A 16,233-nucleotide genomic window follows, 5' to 3' on the forward strand; every position below is an offset into this window, starting at 1 on the left:
ATAAAGGTTTACGTCAGACATTGGGCAAATGCATTTGAATCTCTGTGAGAGATTTCTATTTGAGCGAAGCTTTTATTTGGAGTTTGCACAAAAGGTGTGTTAATAAAATGCTGTTTTTCCCAAAATGAGTTTTGTTTCATAGACTTACCAAAGACACATCGATATACAACATTTAGAACATGACACCTCATTCGGAATTGTTATACTATTGATGCACATACAGGTTTAGCTGATATTATGAATGTCCTTCGATACAAAGAACAACAAAAAATGTAATGTCACACCTCTCTGTGAGGCACTTGACAAGCACACTTGCTGCAGGACAAGACCTGACACACAAAATGACACACGTGAAGCAAGTCAACCCAAATAGAAGTCTGGAGGGCAAACAGAGAGAGGAGAGAAATTTGGCACTGGGGGCCAACTTGGGGTGCGATTTCTTGGTCCATTTGGAGCGAGTCACAGAAGATTGAAAATAGACACCTCGGGAACTCTGGGCTTTTCTGTGTTGAATGAATCACAGTGAAGCGTCTCTACCAAACAGCCTGAATCTAACAGAGATCTTTAAACACTGTGTGTGTCACAAATGGCACCCAGTTCCCTATTTACAGCACTATATTCATATTTGTATTTGTTATGGATCCCCATTAGCTGCTGCCTTCCTGGGGTCCAGGAAATAGGGTGCCACATATCTATTCTATCTCCACTGCAAAGCAAGACACATCCCCAAACCAACTTCAGATGACACCACTCCTCTCCTTTTGTCTAGCATTACCTTATTTACTTCCTGAAAATAGATAGGGGGATTCTACTGCTGAATAAAAATGGATGACTTTCTCTCTAGAGTGGAAATATGTTCCGAAAAATAAGAATACATTCTAGTTCATGAAAGGGTGACTTGGTAGAAAAGCGGTCATCATACACTTCTGAGCCTCCCTTCTCTTCTCACCTCACCTGAGCTGCTCCAGAAAAGGAGAATGAAAGAGAAATCCTCAAAAGGAAGTTAATTGGAGTCATTCTACTCCTTCAGGTTCAGATCTACAGTATGTCCTCTTTCTTCAAGGGAACATGTGTGATGGGTTGGAGAACAGAACAGAGAATGTCACATTTCCTTTCCTCTTTCATCCCCCATCTCTTTCATTTACCTCCTGGGGAAACAGAACAGTAGGTTGTGGTTCCACCACACTAATACTACACTGACTGACTGGTTCAAATGGCACCATACTCCTTATAATATAGCACACTACTTTTCACCAGGGCCCATAGGACTCTGGTCAAAAGTAGTGCAAAATATAGGGAATAGGGTGCCATTTTGGTTGCTGACTGACAGTCTCAGACCTACAGTTCTCTAGGGAGGGTCGGAGAAGGTTCTAGAGCTCTCGGTTGGGCCCAAAGATGTTCCATAGAACATCTGGAACTCTCTAGAGAGAAAGACTGGGTTAGATGTTTGATCCTGGGCAAGAACACCACAATCTGGGTCAGTCTGTCTGGTGTTTCCATAAACAGGCCACATCACTAAGTCAAATATGGATTTTGGTCTGGTTCACAAAGAAAACTAGTGCAAACACAACATCAATGGACAGCTTTTATGAGAGTATAATATCAGTAACCAGTTGAAATCTATCTGCACTACTAATGCTATAATTTCATCAGTAGATTATATATATTTCATTACATATCCTTCAGGACCGTCATACAGTAGGCTAATGTATAGTTCCTCCACATTACCACACAATGGATGTAGGCTATCGGCATAAGAGAGATGATTGATCAAAGCCATTGTAGTAATGTTTATGAAGTACTGGTATGTACTCTATAGACCTTTTTTGAGTCTTGGCCCCTGACCGCTTCCTGTTGAGTGGTGAATTATTATTTTTTTTGATTGTTGTGAGCGTCGTCAACAAGTTGTAGTGCAGTACTCCCAAGGAAGCTAAGAATAGCAACATAATTTATTCGAAAGGGTCGAGTGCTGTGTTATTTGGGTTCGTTGAGACCGGGAACGAACAAATGATCTACCATTAAGGTTTTAAGATTTCCGAAAGAAATGGGACAACATGCGTGGATCACTGCTATGAAGAGAGACCGCTGGCTACATTTCCCTTCAGGTAGCTAACATTGCTGAATGTGTTATTTTGTCTTAACTGCTCTCGGTTTTCCTCTCAGTATATGAGGGCCTGTAGCAAAAGCTGTCTACTCTGTCAAAAGAATGCTTTGTGCAACAGGAAAATAAATCTGATTGTGGGTTGTTGTAGCTAACATCTCTAACTAGCTAGCTAACATGTAGCCAGCAGCTAACTAGCTAGCTATCTAGCTCTCTACTCTAGCTAGTTAGCTAGCTAGCTAACTAATTATGTGAGAGAAACAATAATAGCTACATCCATGTATTGTGGGTAAGCTAGCAATAGCTACCATAGCTTCTCTATGTGCAAACACCATGAGATACAGTGCCTTCAGAAAGTATTCATACCCCTTGACTTATTACAAAATTTTTTGTGTTACAGCCTGAATTAAAAATTGATTACATTGATTTTTTTCTTACCCATCTACACACAATACCCCATAATGACAAAGTGAAAAGATGTTTTTAGAAATGTTTGCTAATTCATAGAAAATGAAATACAGAAGTATCTAATTTACATAAGTATTCACACCCCTGAGTCAATACATGTTAGTATCACCTTTGGCACCGATTACAGCTGTGAGTCTTTATCTTTGTAGTGACTGGGTGTATTGATACACCATCCAAAGTGTAATTAATAACTTTTCCATGCTCAAAGGGATATTCAATGTCTGCCTTAAAAAATAAAAACATCTACCAATCTTTGCGAGGCATTGGAAAACATCACTGGTCTTTCTGGTTGAATCTGTGTTTGAAACTCAATGCTTGACTGAGGGACCTTACAGATAATTGTATGTGTGGGGTACAGAGATGAGGTAGTCATTGAAGAATCATGTTAAACACTATTATTTCACACAGAGTGAGTCCATGCAACTTATTATGTGACATGTTAAGAACTCCTGAACTTATTTAGGCTTGCCATAACAAAGGGGTTGAATACTTATTGACTCAAGACATTTCAGCTTTTCATTTTTAATTAATTTGTTAACATTTCTAAAAACATAATTCCACTTTGACATTATGGGGTGTTGTGTGTAGGCCAGTGACACAACATCTACATTTAATCCATTTTAAATTCAGGCTGTAACACAACAAAATGTGGAAAAAGTCAAGGGGTGTGAATACTTTCTGAAGGCACTATATAGCTTTCTATTCGCAAAAGCTGATGGGTGGCTTGCCCAGCTAGCTAACCCTAATAGAAATAATGGTTCTAGCTAACTAACGTTAGCTAAGTAGAGGACTTGGCTACATTCCTAGCCTCATTCTGTATCAGCATAAGAGAGAAGATTGATAAAAGTAATTGCTGTAATTCTAATAAAGTACGGATGTGTTTAGATTTTTGTGACAATGGACTCATACTAACTTAAGACTGATGGTTGTAGTGATATATACAGTGGGGAGAACAAGTATTTGATACACTGCCGATTTTGCAGGTTTTCCTACTTACAAAGCATGTAGAGGTCTGTAATTTTTATCATAGGTACACTTCAACTGTGAGAGACGGAATCTAAAACAAAAATCCAGAAAATCACATTGTATGATTTTTAAGTAATTAATTTGCATTTTATTGCATAACAAGTATTTGACCACCTACCAACCAGTAAGAATTCCGGCTCTCACAGACCTGTTAGTTTTTCTTTAAGAAGCCCTCCTGTTCTCCACTCATTACCTGTATTAACTGCACCTGTTTGAACTCGTTACCTGTATAAAAGACACCTGTCCACACACTCAATCAAACAGACTCCAACCTCTCCACAATGGCCAAGACCAGAGAGCTGTGTAAGGACATCAGGGATAAAATTGTAGACCTGCACAAGGCTGGGATGGGCTACAGGACAATAGGCAAGCAGCTTGGTGAGAAGGCAACAACTGTTGGTGCAATTATTAGAAAATGGAAGAAGTTCAAGATGACGGTCAATCACCCTCGGTCTGGGGCTCCATGCAAGATCTCACCTCGTGGGGCATCAATGATCATGAAGAAGGTGAGGGATCAGCCCAGAACTACACAGCAGGACCTGGTCAATGACCTGAAGAGAGCTGGGACCACAGTCTCAAAGAAAACCATTAGTAACACACTACTCCGTCATGGATTAAAATCTTGCAGCGCACGCAAGGTCCCCCTGCTCAAGCCAGCGCATGTCCAGGCCCGTCTGAAGTTTGCCAATGACCATCTGGATGATCCAGAGGAGGAATGGGAGAAGGTCATGTGGTCTGATGAGACAAAAATAAAGCTTTTTGGTCTAAACTCCACTCGCCGTGTTTGGAGGAAGAAGAAGGATGAGTACAACCCCAAGAACACCATCCCAACCGTGAAGCATGGAGGTGGACACATCATTCTTTGGGGATGCTTTTCTGCAAAGGGGACAGGACGACTGCACCGTATTGAGGGGAGGATGGATGGGGCCATGTATCGCAAGATCTTAGCCAACAACCTCCTTCCCTCAGTAAGAGCATTGAAGATGGGTCGTGGCCGAAACACACAGCCAGGGCAACTAAGGAGTGGCTCCGTAAGAAGCATCTCAAGGTCCTGGAGTGGCCTAGCCAGTCTCCAGACCTGAACCCAATAGAAAATCTTTGGAGGGAGCTGAAAGTCCGTATTGCCCAGCGACAGCCCCGAAACCTGAAGGATCTAGAGAAGGTCTGTATGGAGGAGTTGGCCAAAATCCCTGCTGCAGTGTGTGCAAACCAGGTCAAGACCTACAGGAAACGTATGATCTCTGTAATTGCAAACAAAGGTTTCTGTACCAAATATTAAGTTCTGCTTTTCTGATGTATCAAATACTTATGTCATGCAATAAAATGCAAATTCATTACTTAAAAGTCATACAATGTGATTTTCTGGATTTTTGTTTTAGATTCCGTCTCTCACAGTTGAAGTGTACCTATGATAAAAATTACAGACCTCTACATGCTTTGTAAGTAGGAAAACCTGAAAAATCGGCAGTGTATCAAATACTTGTTATCCCCACTGTAGCTCAATGTATCTTTCTCCATGTAGCTTTTGCTCAGGTATCACTTTTACTTTCAAGGAGATACAAATTATAGAATGTGTCCCAAATGCCAACCTATTTCCTACATAGTGCCCTTTTGACCAGAGCCTTACATAGGGAATAGGGTGTAATTTGGTACGCAGCCTTCCCTAACTGGATGAGTGCCTTGACAATACATAATGTCAGTAATGTCCAAATTGATAAACAGAATATCTAACAATATTGGAAACCAGCTTGGAAGCATAAATCAACCATGCAATATTGCTTAGTCGTGCACTCGTCATTGTCCCTTCTAATTAGTAGATTGAGAAAAAATATTACGATTATTATTTCACCCAATTTTGGGTTCCATCCCAAATGGCACCCTATTCCTTATATAGTGAACTACTTTTGACCATGGCTTTGGTCAAAATAAGTGCATTATATAGGGGATAGGGTGCGATTTGGGACACAGATGTGTCATCCTCCTCAGCAGAAGGCAGAGATTAATTGTTGTTGAGTCTGGGAGTTAAGCTTGTCGTTTTAATTCATGAAAAGTTGACTTGATCAGCTTTGATGGATTCTTTGTTAACTGGCTTGTCATTTATGCATTACACTACTGAAAGATTTTATTCTGCTACGATATTCTAAAAGAAAGCAATTACATTTTTCCTTTCAAAGTATTGATGGTTCTGCTAGAATGATGCATCATGGTTTTACCATGTATGTTCTACCTCCACATCATTGCTGATCTATATAAATCCTAGTAGGTACGGTAGTATGTATAGTGCAGTACATAAAACAAGCTTTTGCAATTGCGTATAGTGCAATGTAGAGGCCATTTCCTGGAAAAGCAAGGTGGAAGGAGTATATTATGAACACTCCCTGGATAGCCTACACAACCTGTGAAATACTATTGGGGGATTTACACTCAGGCAGTGCAGCGGACACCTTGTCAGAGAATACATTTACATCTCACCCCTGTCTCGCCTGGTCCGTGTCCCAAATGGCACATTATTCCCTTCATAGTGCACTACTTTTGACCAGGGCCTATAGTGCACTATACTGTATAGGGAGGGAATAGGGCGTCATTTGGGACAAATCCCCATGCTGAGAGGGGATAATAATCTAAACAACACTACAGCACAGAGTTAAAAGATACAGTCATCAACCAAAATATACAGACCCAGACAAACTCTTATTTGGAGCTATATTTGGCCATTGTGCACAGAAAGACTTGCCAGGTAGCGAAACAAGCCACTTCACAACTTTCCTGCCAACAGCAATAAGCTAGATTGTCCTCAACAATGAACGATTGATAAAGGATAAAGGATTGTCCAATGAATACTTGACAAAAAATCATTGCCCCATGCTGAGAGAGAGAGACAGAGAGAGAGTGACAAAGAGAGAGAGAGTGACAGAGAGAGAGAGAGATAATAAACCTGGTCCTCTGTAGCTCAATTGGTAGAGCACGGCGCTTGTAACGCCAGGGTAGTGGGTTCGATCCCCGGGACCACCCATACACAAAAATGTATGCACGCATGACTGTAAGTCGCTTTGGATAAAAGCGTCTGCTAAATGGCTTATTATTATTATAGATAGCGAGAGAGAGAGAGATTGACAGAGAGACACAGAGAGAGAGAGATTGACAGAGAGAGAGAGTGACAGAGCACTAAAGAGAGAGACAGAGATAAAGAGAGTTACAGAGACAGAGTGACAGAGAGAGACAGAGTGACAGAGCACGAGAGAGAGAGTAAGAGAGACAGAAAGAGAGAGAGATAGAGAGCGAGAGAGATAGAGAGAGAGAGACAGAGAGAGAGAGAGCGAGAGAGAGAGAAAGAGAGAGAGAGAGAGAGAGAGAGAGCGAGAGAGAGAGAGAGAGAGAGAGAGAGAGAGAGAGAGAGAGAGAGAGAGAGAGAGAGAGAGTGAGTGAGAGAGAGAGAGAGAGCAGATGTATGGCCCATCTTACCTTGGTGAAGGCAGCATCAGTCCCAGAGTCTTGTACAGGACAGTCCCCAGGATGAAAACAGGTGATCCATCCATGTCTGATGGGCAGAAGGAAATCAGTTTGGACACCGTTGGATACAGGACAGTTTTGTTGTTGTTGTGGTTGTACAATTTGAATATTCAGTGTCTTATAAGCCCATATGGTCTGGCCATCTGAAAGATGTAATAAACTTTAATAAGCACAGCACAGAGTTAAAACATACAGTCATCAACCAAAATATACAGACATTTTGACAAGTTTTCTAAAGCCACAGACCCAGACAAATTCTTATTTGGAGCTATATTTGGCCATTGTGCGCAGAAAGACTTGTCAGGCAGTGAAACAAGCCACTTCACAACTTTCCTGCCAACAGCAATAAGCTAGATTGTCCTCAACAATGAACGATTGATAAAGGGTAAAGGATTGTCCAATGAATACTTGACAAAAAATCATTGCCTGTAAGGCAGTGGTCACCAACTGGTGGATTGCGATCGACTGGTCGATCTTCAAGGTATTCCTAGTCGATCACCAAACATTTCTGTAGAAATGCCCAAAATAAAGGCTTGCACTCATTATCTGTTTTTATTCATGTTGCGCTGTTGGCGGTAGGTGGAGGTGATTCAGAAGCCCTGCGCACTGGGTAAGCAAACGTGTTCCCATTTTGAACCATTTCATTGTGCCTACGGCTCCCACGACCCCGGCCACAGCAAAGTTTGATACTAGCCTACATGAGATTTCATAACTTTTAAAACCTTGACCAGAGAGAGATTGTCAAAGAATACAGCAAAGAGCTGCTGTTTTTATGAGTGAGTTCATGTCTAGGTTTATCAGCACTGTCAACACTGTTTTAATTCAACACTATTATTAAACATAAAATGCGCTTCTCCCTTCTTCCACTGGTGCTGCAATGAATGAGTAGCCAAGTGTATCGATAGCCCTGCGTTTTTATTATTATTAGCAGCCCGTTGTGTCTATTTTAATATAGAGGAATATTTCACTTTCTCTGGTCATAGGAACAACATGAATTTGTGCATTAAATAATAATAATAATAATATGCCATTTAGCAGACGGTTTTATCCAAAGCGACTTACAGTCACGCGTGCATAAATGTTTTGTGTATGGGTGGTCCCGGGGATCAAACCCACTACCCTGGTGTTACAAGCGCCGTGCTCTACTAGCTGAGCTACAGAGGACCATTAGGCAGATGCGGTGCGTCTCACCTGAGGAAAGGAAGGAGAGAGCAGGGACCGTGAGAGACGGACCCTCTGCTGCTCTCTCCCTCCCTCCGCTGAAACTAATGCCGTGTTCAACACAACTGGGAACTCGGAAAAAAACTAGATCCCATTGGGAAAAATTGTTTTGAACGGTCATCCAACTCGGAATTCCAAGTTGGAAACTCAGGGATCTTTCTAGGGCTCCGACTTTCCGACATGAAGATCCCTCATTGTCCTCATTTTTTCCAGAGTTCCCCCAGTTGTCTTGAAAGCACCATGACCATCAGATGCAGGTGCCATCAGTCCAGCAAAATAAAAAAGCAAATTATTTGCAAATTATTTAAATGTATGCTGTGCCTCGCAAGTGCGAGGCACCTTCCCAAGTTCTCCCATGTCACCCTGCTCCTCCGCACACTCCACTGGCTTCCAGCAGCTCGCATCCACTACAAGACCATGGTGCTTACCTACGGAACAGCATGAGGAACTTGCTCAAACCCTACCCCTCAACCTGAGTACTACGTTCTGCCACCTCTGGTCTCTTGGCCGTCCCACCCCTGCGGGAGGGCAGCTCCTGCTCAGCCCAGTCCAAGCTCTTCTCTGTCCTGCCACCCCAATGGTGGAACCAGCTTCCCCCTGAAGCTAGGACAGCAGAGTCCCTGCCCATCTTCCGAAAACAACTGAAACCCTACCTCTTCAAACAGTATCTGAAATAATCCTCCTCCTCACCAAAATAAAAATAACACTTAATCAGCACAGCACAACCCCACCCACCCCTTCTAGCTCTGTCTCTACTGATAGCTATGTTATTGAGGAAAAATGTACTTTCCATGCCTGTGATGTGCACTTGTCCCACCTAGCTATCTTGAGTTGAATGCACTAACTGTAAGTCGCTCTCGATAAGAGCGTCTGCTAAATGACTAAAATGTAAATGTAAAATGTACACCAACTGATCTATTTTGTTATCAAAGCTCGAGTTTAGAAATATAATATGGTCTGAGAAGAACATTATTGTCAGGCCAGGCATATAGCCAACATGCTGTGATAATGTATTATTCCTACTGCACAAACCTCATTCCTACAGAACTGTTTTTATTGGGTTCATGTTACATGTTTTAAGTCATGTTGAAAGAAAGAAATAATCTGAGCTGTAGATCTAGGCTTGCTTTTTGACTGCAAAAGAGATCTTGACTCAGAAAAGGTTGGTGACCACTGCTGCAAGGCGACGATATGGAGGTTGTCGACACCTGTTGGAGCAGTTCTCTGGGTTTCTGTTCCAAATGGCACCCTATTCCCTACTGTTTAAAGGTTGTGCACTATGTAGGGATTAGGGTGCTATTTGGGAGGCAACCTGGATAGTTCTCCCTGCTAAACCTCTTGGCCACTCAGTAAGAGTGAGACGGCCATTTTGTCTATCATTGATACAGTCCAGATAAGACTGATTACGCCAATTAACCAAATTGTCTGTCACAGTCACGTACACTCTGGCGTTCTGCACTGGTATGGTTTAAAAGGATACAAACATCAGTGGAGGCTGCTGAGTGGAGGACGGTCCATGATAATGGCTGGAACGGAGTCAATGAAATGGCATCAAACACCTGGAAACCATGTGTTTGATACCATTCCACCTATTCCGCTCCAGCCATTACCACGAACCCGTCCTCTCCAATTAAAGTGCCATCAACCTCCTGTGCTGTACATGCTCTCTGAAATGAGTGGTCAGGCAGTGAGGTTTAGGGCTAAATACAGACAAAGGGCTCTAAAATATACACAATAAAAACTATAAACATTTTTTATTTGTATTTTTTATTTTTTGCCTCGATTGGTTGACCTGTGTTACGTCTACTCCCACACCCCCGCTCCGGCGCTCGACGTCAGCGGTTTACTAACCACCCGTCCTGGAAACCCATCATTACGCACACCTGCGCCCCATCAATACCCTGATTACTCCCCCTTTCTCTAGCTCTCCCTAGCATCACTCTTCAGGCAGTATTGGTTCTGTGTCCAGATGCTGTGCTTGATGATTATTATCATTATTAAACTCACCACCTGCTTCCTGACTCTCAGCGCCATCGTTACAACCTGTCATGATATATTGCTTGTTTTTTTTTTTTTTGCTCTTGAAGCGCTTTGAGATTGGGCTAAGGTCACTACAATATCTTTGGTTCTGCTTGTACCTCCACCAGGTCTCATTTACACAATTATCATCATGGAGTCATGGTAGATGTTGTTGATCACTGCCGTTGGTGTACTGCAGCTGGGCCATTCCCCCTGTACAGAGCCTTTTCTGTCCCCAGGAAATATCACTTCTTATTTAGTGTCAAATGTGGATTCCAAAAGGCTTTTAATATAAGGTCAGGTGTCCTTTACCTTAAAAACAAAAAAATATGGATCTTGAAAGGGAATGTTATGCATTTTTAACACTTTTCTTTTGTGGATTTAGGCCTTTTTGCAATGTCCTTAGGTATTATTATTCAACTTCCATGAGAAATATAAGCCATAAAATAATTAAATATTTTAAATCTTTCTTCATTATTTTATAGTCTTAGTAAAACTTTCTCTCATCAATGATGTATTCTTTCATGATTATTGTGTGTATTATTGTTTTATTTGAGATGATCTGTGTGTCCTTTCCATTTAAGAAAACAAGCCCCTACAATGACACCACATTCAGGAAGCATCTTCATTTCTTTGGTGAGAAAACAATGGTGCAAAGCTACATAAATATAAATGCTCAGTTTGATCTATTTTTACATTTTTCATGTTGTTAGTCTGTATGTCCCACTCTTAAATGTCCACCCTGTTAGGCTAAATTAGAGAACATTTGCCAAAAGTTTAAAGAAGTTCATAATTATGCTAGCTCAATCTTGCTCCACATTTCCACCCTGTTAAGTTCCACCCTGTTAGGATTATGCACCTAACAGGTTGGAAAATGCACCCCCCAAAAAATAAGTACTTGACCAATATGTTTTTCTGAAAGTCAAACATGTCCTTTTTCTGATAGAATACAAAGAAATGTAAATTATATACTTTTCCCCCCAAAAGTGATGAGGTCCAAAAGGCACCACACAGTAGGATTTACCCAGCTAATTACCCAGCTAATCTCTAGAATGTTGGTAAAACTCCAGGCATTCTATTTTGATCAGTGGGGTCACATGATGGAGCAACAAAAAGGGGTCATTCTGGAGGAAGTAACTAAACATAATCAGCCATGACTACTGGACAGTTGGACATGAACCAATTTCTTACTGCACTAGTTCCAAACGCTGCTCAGAACACAGTAAAGAACATGGTTAAACATAGCCAGAAGAAGAGTCTCCTTCTGCTCCACCTCCTCTTCATCATCATCAACACTACCATCGTCATCATCACCACCACCACCATCATCATCATCATTGTGTTACCTGTAGACTGTGGTAGGAAGATGCCCTTGGGGATGACCACTTTGTCCTCAGAGTTCCTGGCCCAGTCCACCATGCCTTTACGACCCTTCATAGGGAAGTTGATGTCAGTCATCACAGACACTGCCGGGAGCCTCTGGATGCTGGCCACTGAGGGTGAAAAACAAGCGAGGTAATTAGTTAGGATAGGTTTATTTAATGTTGCATACAAGCTTGCAGTTTACTTATAGACAAGAAAGTTAGATGGATAACAAAATAATTACACCCATGAAAGGAATACATTAACAATATTATATTTTGACAGTTATGTTGTCCAAACATGATCATAAAAACACTATCAAATGTATACTGTATGAGTGACAGCCAAAGGATGGTTCCTGACTTTCAAAAATCATCTTTATAGGCCTAGAGGTTCTCTTGATAAAACCTCAGTGCTTTTTGAGGCTGTTTTTGCTCAAGACTTCAGCCTTCAGACAAACTCTCAGTTCCCACCATGTACTTGCTAACTTGTAAATAGTGTGAAGTTCAGTTCACACATTGAGTGTCAAAAGAGACAGTGCTGTAGCACAGACCTGTGTTCAAATATTATTTGAAATAAATTAAAATACTTTATCTGGGTTCGATTGAGCTTGTCTGGTCTAATGAACCAATAGAAAAGTCCCCAAAATGCAAACCCCACAAATCTGTCACCCCAGGTAGACTCAAGCAAACGCTCAAAGTATTTGAAAGATTTCAAATAGTATTTGAACCAAGGTCTGCCGGAGCATCGGTGCAATGTGAATCTCACCATCCTCATCACCCCATATGCTAATAGCACTCATTAACAATCAGTGCTTAATTTGAGCCGGATCCTGCCGGAACAGGATCCAGCACTTCTCCATTTAGGAATGTTTCATTCCGGAACCTATTTGGCCAGATCCGGTACTGACATGAGAAAAAAAATCACAATTTATACAAAATTCTAATACATTTACATTACATTTTAGTCATTTTGCAGACGCTCTTATCAAGAGCGACTTACAGTTAGTGAGTGCATACATTTTTAATAAAAAGGGATCCGAGTTCATTCGAGTTGCCTCCTCACTAATTCTCCTGCCCCCTAAAAAAACGTAATGTGAAAATGTAGATTTTCAGCCCGCGCCTGATATTCTAAGAATTCATTCCTGTTGGGCCGGCCTTGGCTTATGCTTTGAGCAACATTATAGCCCATGTTTGAGACCAGCCCGTGGCTATTGCTGTAGTGAGAGAGAGAAGTGCACCCGTATCTCTCTCAGAATTAGAATGAGATTCACTTTCTATGATCTCTCTCCCTCTCTCTGCTCTGTTAGACATGAAAGAGCCTGCAACTCTCATCTCTCCAGTGTTGAATTTCATCATTTATTTCCTTATAGAATCATAGCCGCGGGAAGGAGGAGTTGCAGCACCTCTGATTAATTGATATAAATTAGTTATAGTATTACCATGGGGTTGATGACAGGGTCCAAGCCCCAGTCCTAACCCTACACCAGGGGGTTGATGACATGGCCAAGCCCCAGTCGTAACCCTACACCAGGGGGTTGATGACATGGCCAAGCCCCTGTCCTAACCCTACACCAGGGGGTTGATGACATGGTCCAAGCCCCAGTCCTAACCCAACACCAGGGGGTTGATGACATGGTCCAAGCCCCAGTCCTAACCCAACACCAGGGGGTTGATGACATGGTCCAAGCCCCAGTCCTAACCCAACACCAGGGGGTTGATGACATGGCCAAGCCCCAGTCCTAACCCAACACCAGGGGGTTGATGACATGGTCCAAGCCCCAGTCCTAACCCAACACCAGGGGGTTGATGACATGGCCAAGCCCCAGACCTAACCCAACACCAGGGGGTTGATGACATGGCCAAGCCCCAGTCCTAACCCAACACCAGGGGGTTGATGACATGGCCAAGCCCCAGTCCTAACCCAACACCAGGGGGTTGATGACATGGCCAAGCCCCAGTCCTAACCCAACACCAGGGGGTTGATGACATGGCCAAGCCCCAGTCCTAACCCTACACCAGGGGGTTGATGACATGGCCAAGCCCCAGTCCTAACCCAACACCAGGGGGTTGATGACATGGTCCAAGCCCCAGTCCTAACCCTACACCAGGGGGTTGATGACATGGCCAAGCCCCAGACCTAACCCAACACCAGGGGGATGATGACATGGCCAAGCCCCAGTCCTAACCCAACACCAGGGCGTTGATGACATGGTCCAAGCCCCAGTCCTAACCCTATACCAGGGGGTTGATGACATGGTCCAAGCCCCAGTCCTAACCCAACACCAGGGGGTTGATGACATGGTCCAAGCCCCAGTCCTAACCCAACACCAGGGGGTTGATGACATGGCCAAGCCCCAGTCCTAACCCTACACCAGGGGGTTGATGACATGGCCAAGCCCCAGTCCTAACCCTACACCAGGGGGTTGATGACATGGCCAAGCCCCAGTCCTAACCCTATACCAGGGGGTTGATGACATGGTCCAAGCCCCAGTCCTAACCCTACACCATGGGGTTGATGACATGGTCCAAGCCCCAGTCCTAACCCTATACCAGGGGGTTGATGACATGGCCAAGCCCCAGTCCTAACCCTACACCAGGGGGTTGATGACATGGTCCAAGCCCCAGTCCTAACCCAACACCAGGGGGTTGATGACATGGTCAAGCCCCAGTCCTAACCCAACACCAGGGGGTTGATGACATGGTCCAAGCCCCAGTCCTAACCCAACACCAGGGGGTTGATGACATGGCCAAGCCCCAGTCCTAACCCTACACCAGGGGGTTGATGACATGGCCAAGCCCCAGTCCTAACCCTATACCAGGGGGTTGATGACATGGTCCAAGCCCCAGTCCTAACCCTACACCAGGGGGTTGATGACATGGTCCAAGCCCCAGTCCTAACCCAACACCAGGGGGTTGATGACATGGCCAAGCCCCAGTCCTAACCCTACACCAGGGGGTTGATGACATGGTCCAAGCCCCAGTCCTAACCCAACACCAGGGGGTTGATGACATGGTCAAGCCCCAGTCCTAACCCAACACCAGGGGGTTGATGACATGGTCCAAGCCCCAGTCCTAACCCAACACCAGGGGGTTGATGACATGGCCAAGCCCCAGTCCTAACCCTACACCAGGGGGTTGATGACATGGCCAAGCCCCAGTCCTAACCCTATACCAGGGGGTTGATGACATGGTCCAAGCCCCAGTCCTAACCCTACACCAGGGGGTTGATGACATGGTCCAAGCCCCAGTCCTAACCCAACACCAGGGGGTTGATGACATGGCCAAGCCCCAGTCCTAACCCTACACCAGGGGGTTGATGACATGGCCAAGCCCCAGTCCTAACCCTACACCAGGGGGTTGATGACATGGCCAAGCCCCAGTCCTAACCCTATACCAGGGGGTTGATGACATGGTCCAAGCCCCAGTCCTAACCCAACACCAGGGGGTTGATGACATGGTCCAAGCCCCAGTCCTAACCCAACACCAGGGGGTTGATGACATGGCCAAGCCCCAGACCTAACCCAACACCAGGGGGTTGATGACATGGCCAAGCCCCAGTCCTAACCCAACACCAGGGGGTTGATGACATGGCCAAGCCCCAGTCCTAACCCAACACCAGGGGGTAGATGACATGGCCAAGCCCCAGTCCTAACCCTACACCAGGGGGTTGATGACATGGTCCAAGCCCCAGTCCTAACCCTACACCAGGGGGTTGATGACATGGCCAAGCCCCAGTCCTAACCCTACACCAGGGGGTTGATGACATGGCCAAGCCCCAGTCCTAACCCTACACCAGGGGGGTTGATGACATGGTCCAAGCCCCAGTCCTAACCCCTACACCAGGGGGGTTGATGACATGGCCAAGCCCCAGTCCTAACCCCTACACCAGGGGGTTGATGACATGGCCAAGCCCCAGTCCTAACCCAACACCAGGGGGTTGATGACATGGTCCAAGCCCCAGTCCTAACCCAACACCAGGGGGTTGATGACATGGTCCAAGCCCCAGTCCTAACCCTACACCAGGGGGTTGATGACATGGCCAAGCCCCAGACCTAACCCAACACCAGGGGGTTGATGACATGGCCAAGCCCCAGTCCTAACCCAACACCAGGGGGTTGATGACATGGCCAAGCCCCAGTCCTAACCCTACACCAGGGGGTTGATGACATGGTCCAAGCCCCAGTCCTAACCCTATACCAGGGGGTTGATGACATGGCCAAGCCCCAGTCCTAACCCTACACCAGGGGGTTGATGACATGGTCCAAGCCCCAGTCCTAACCCAACACCAGGGGGTTGATGACATGGTCCAAGCCCCAGTCCTAACCCTACACCAGGGGGTTGATGACATGGTCCAAGCCCCAGTCCTAACCCAACACCAGGGGGTTGATGACATGGCCAAGCCCCAGTCCTAACCCAACACCAGGGGGTTGATGACATGGTCCAAGCCCCAGTCCTAACCCTACACCAGGGGGTTGATGACATGGCCAAGCCCCAGTCCTAACCCAACACCAGGGGGTTGATGAC

General features: G+C 44.6%; 1 protein-coding gene across 1 annotated transcript in view; it reads right to left on the reverse strand.

Moving 5' to 3' along the window:
• The window catches only part of LOC121553293 (adhesion G protein-coupled receptor B3), a gene marked incomplete at its 5' end in the record, with an annotated part of 101,740 nt that overhangs the window by 31,878 nt on the left and 53,629 nt on the right, over positions 1 to 16,233 (reverse strand). Inside the window, 2 exon segments of the mRNA XM_045218459.1 lie at positions 7,058 to 7,133; positions 11,692 to 11,838. Of these exon segments, the coding sequence (XP_045074394.1) occupies positions 7,058 to 7,133; positions 11,692 to 11,838 (223 nt within the window).

Source organism: Coregonus clupeaformis, unplaced genomic scaffold (assembly GCF_020615455.1).
Source record: "Coregonus clupeaformis isolate EN_2021a unplaced genomic scaffold, ASM2061545v1 scaf1594, whole genome shotgun sequence".
Lineage (NCBI taxonomy): Eukaryota > Metazoa > Chordata > Actinopteri > Salmoniformes > Salmonidae > Coregonus > Coregonus clupeaformis.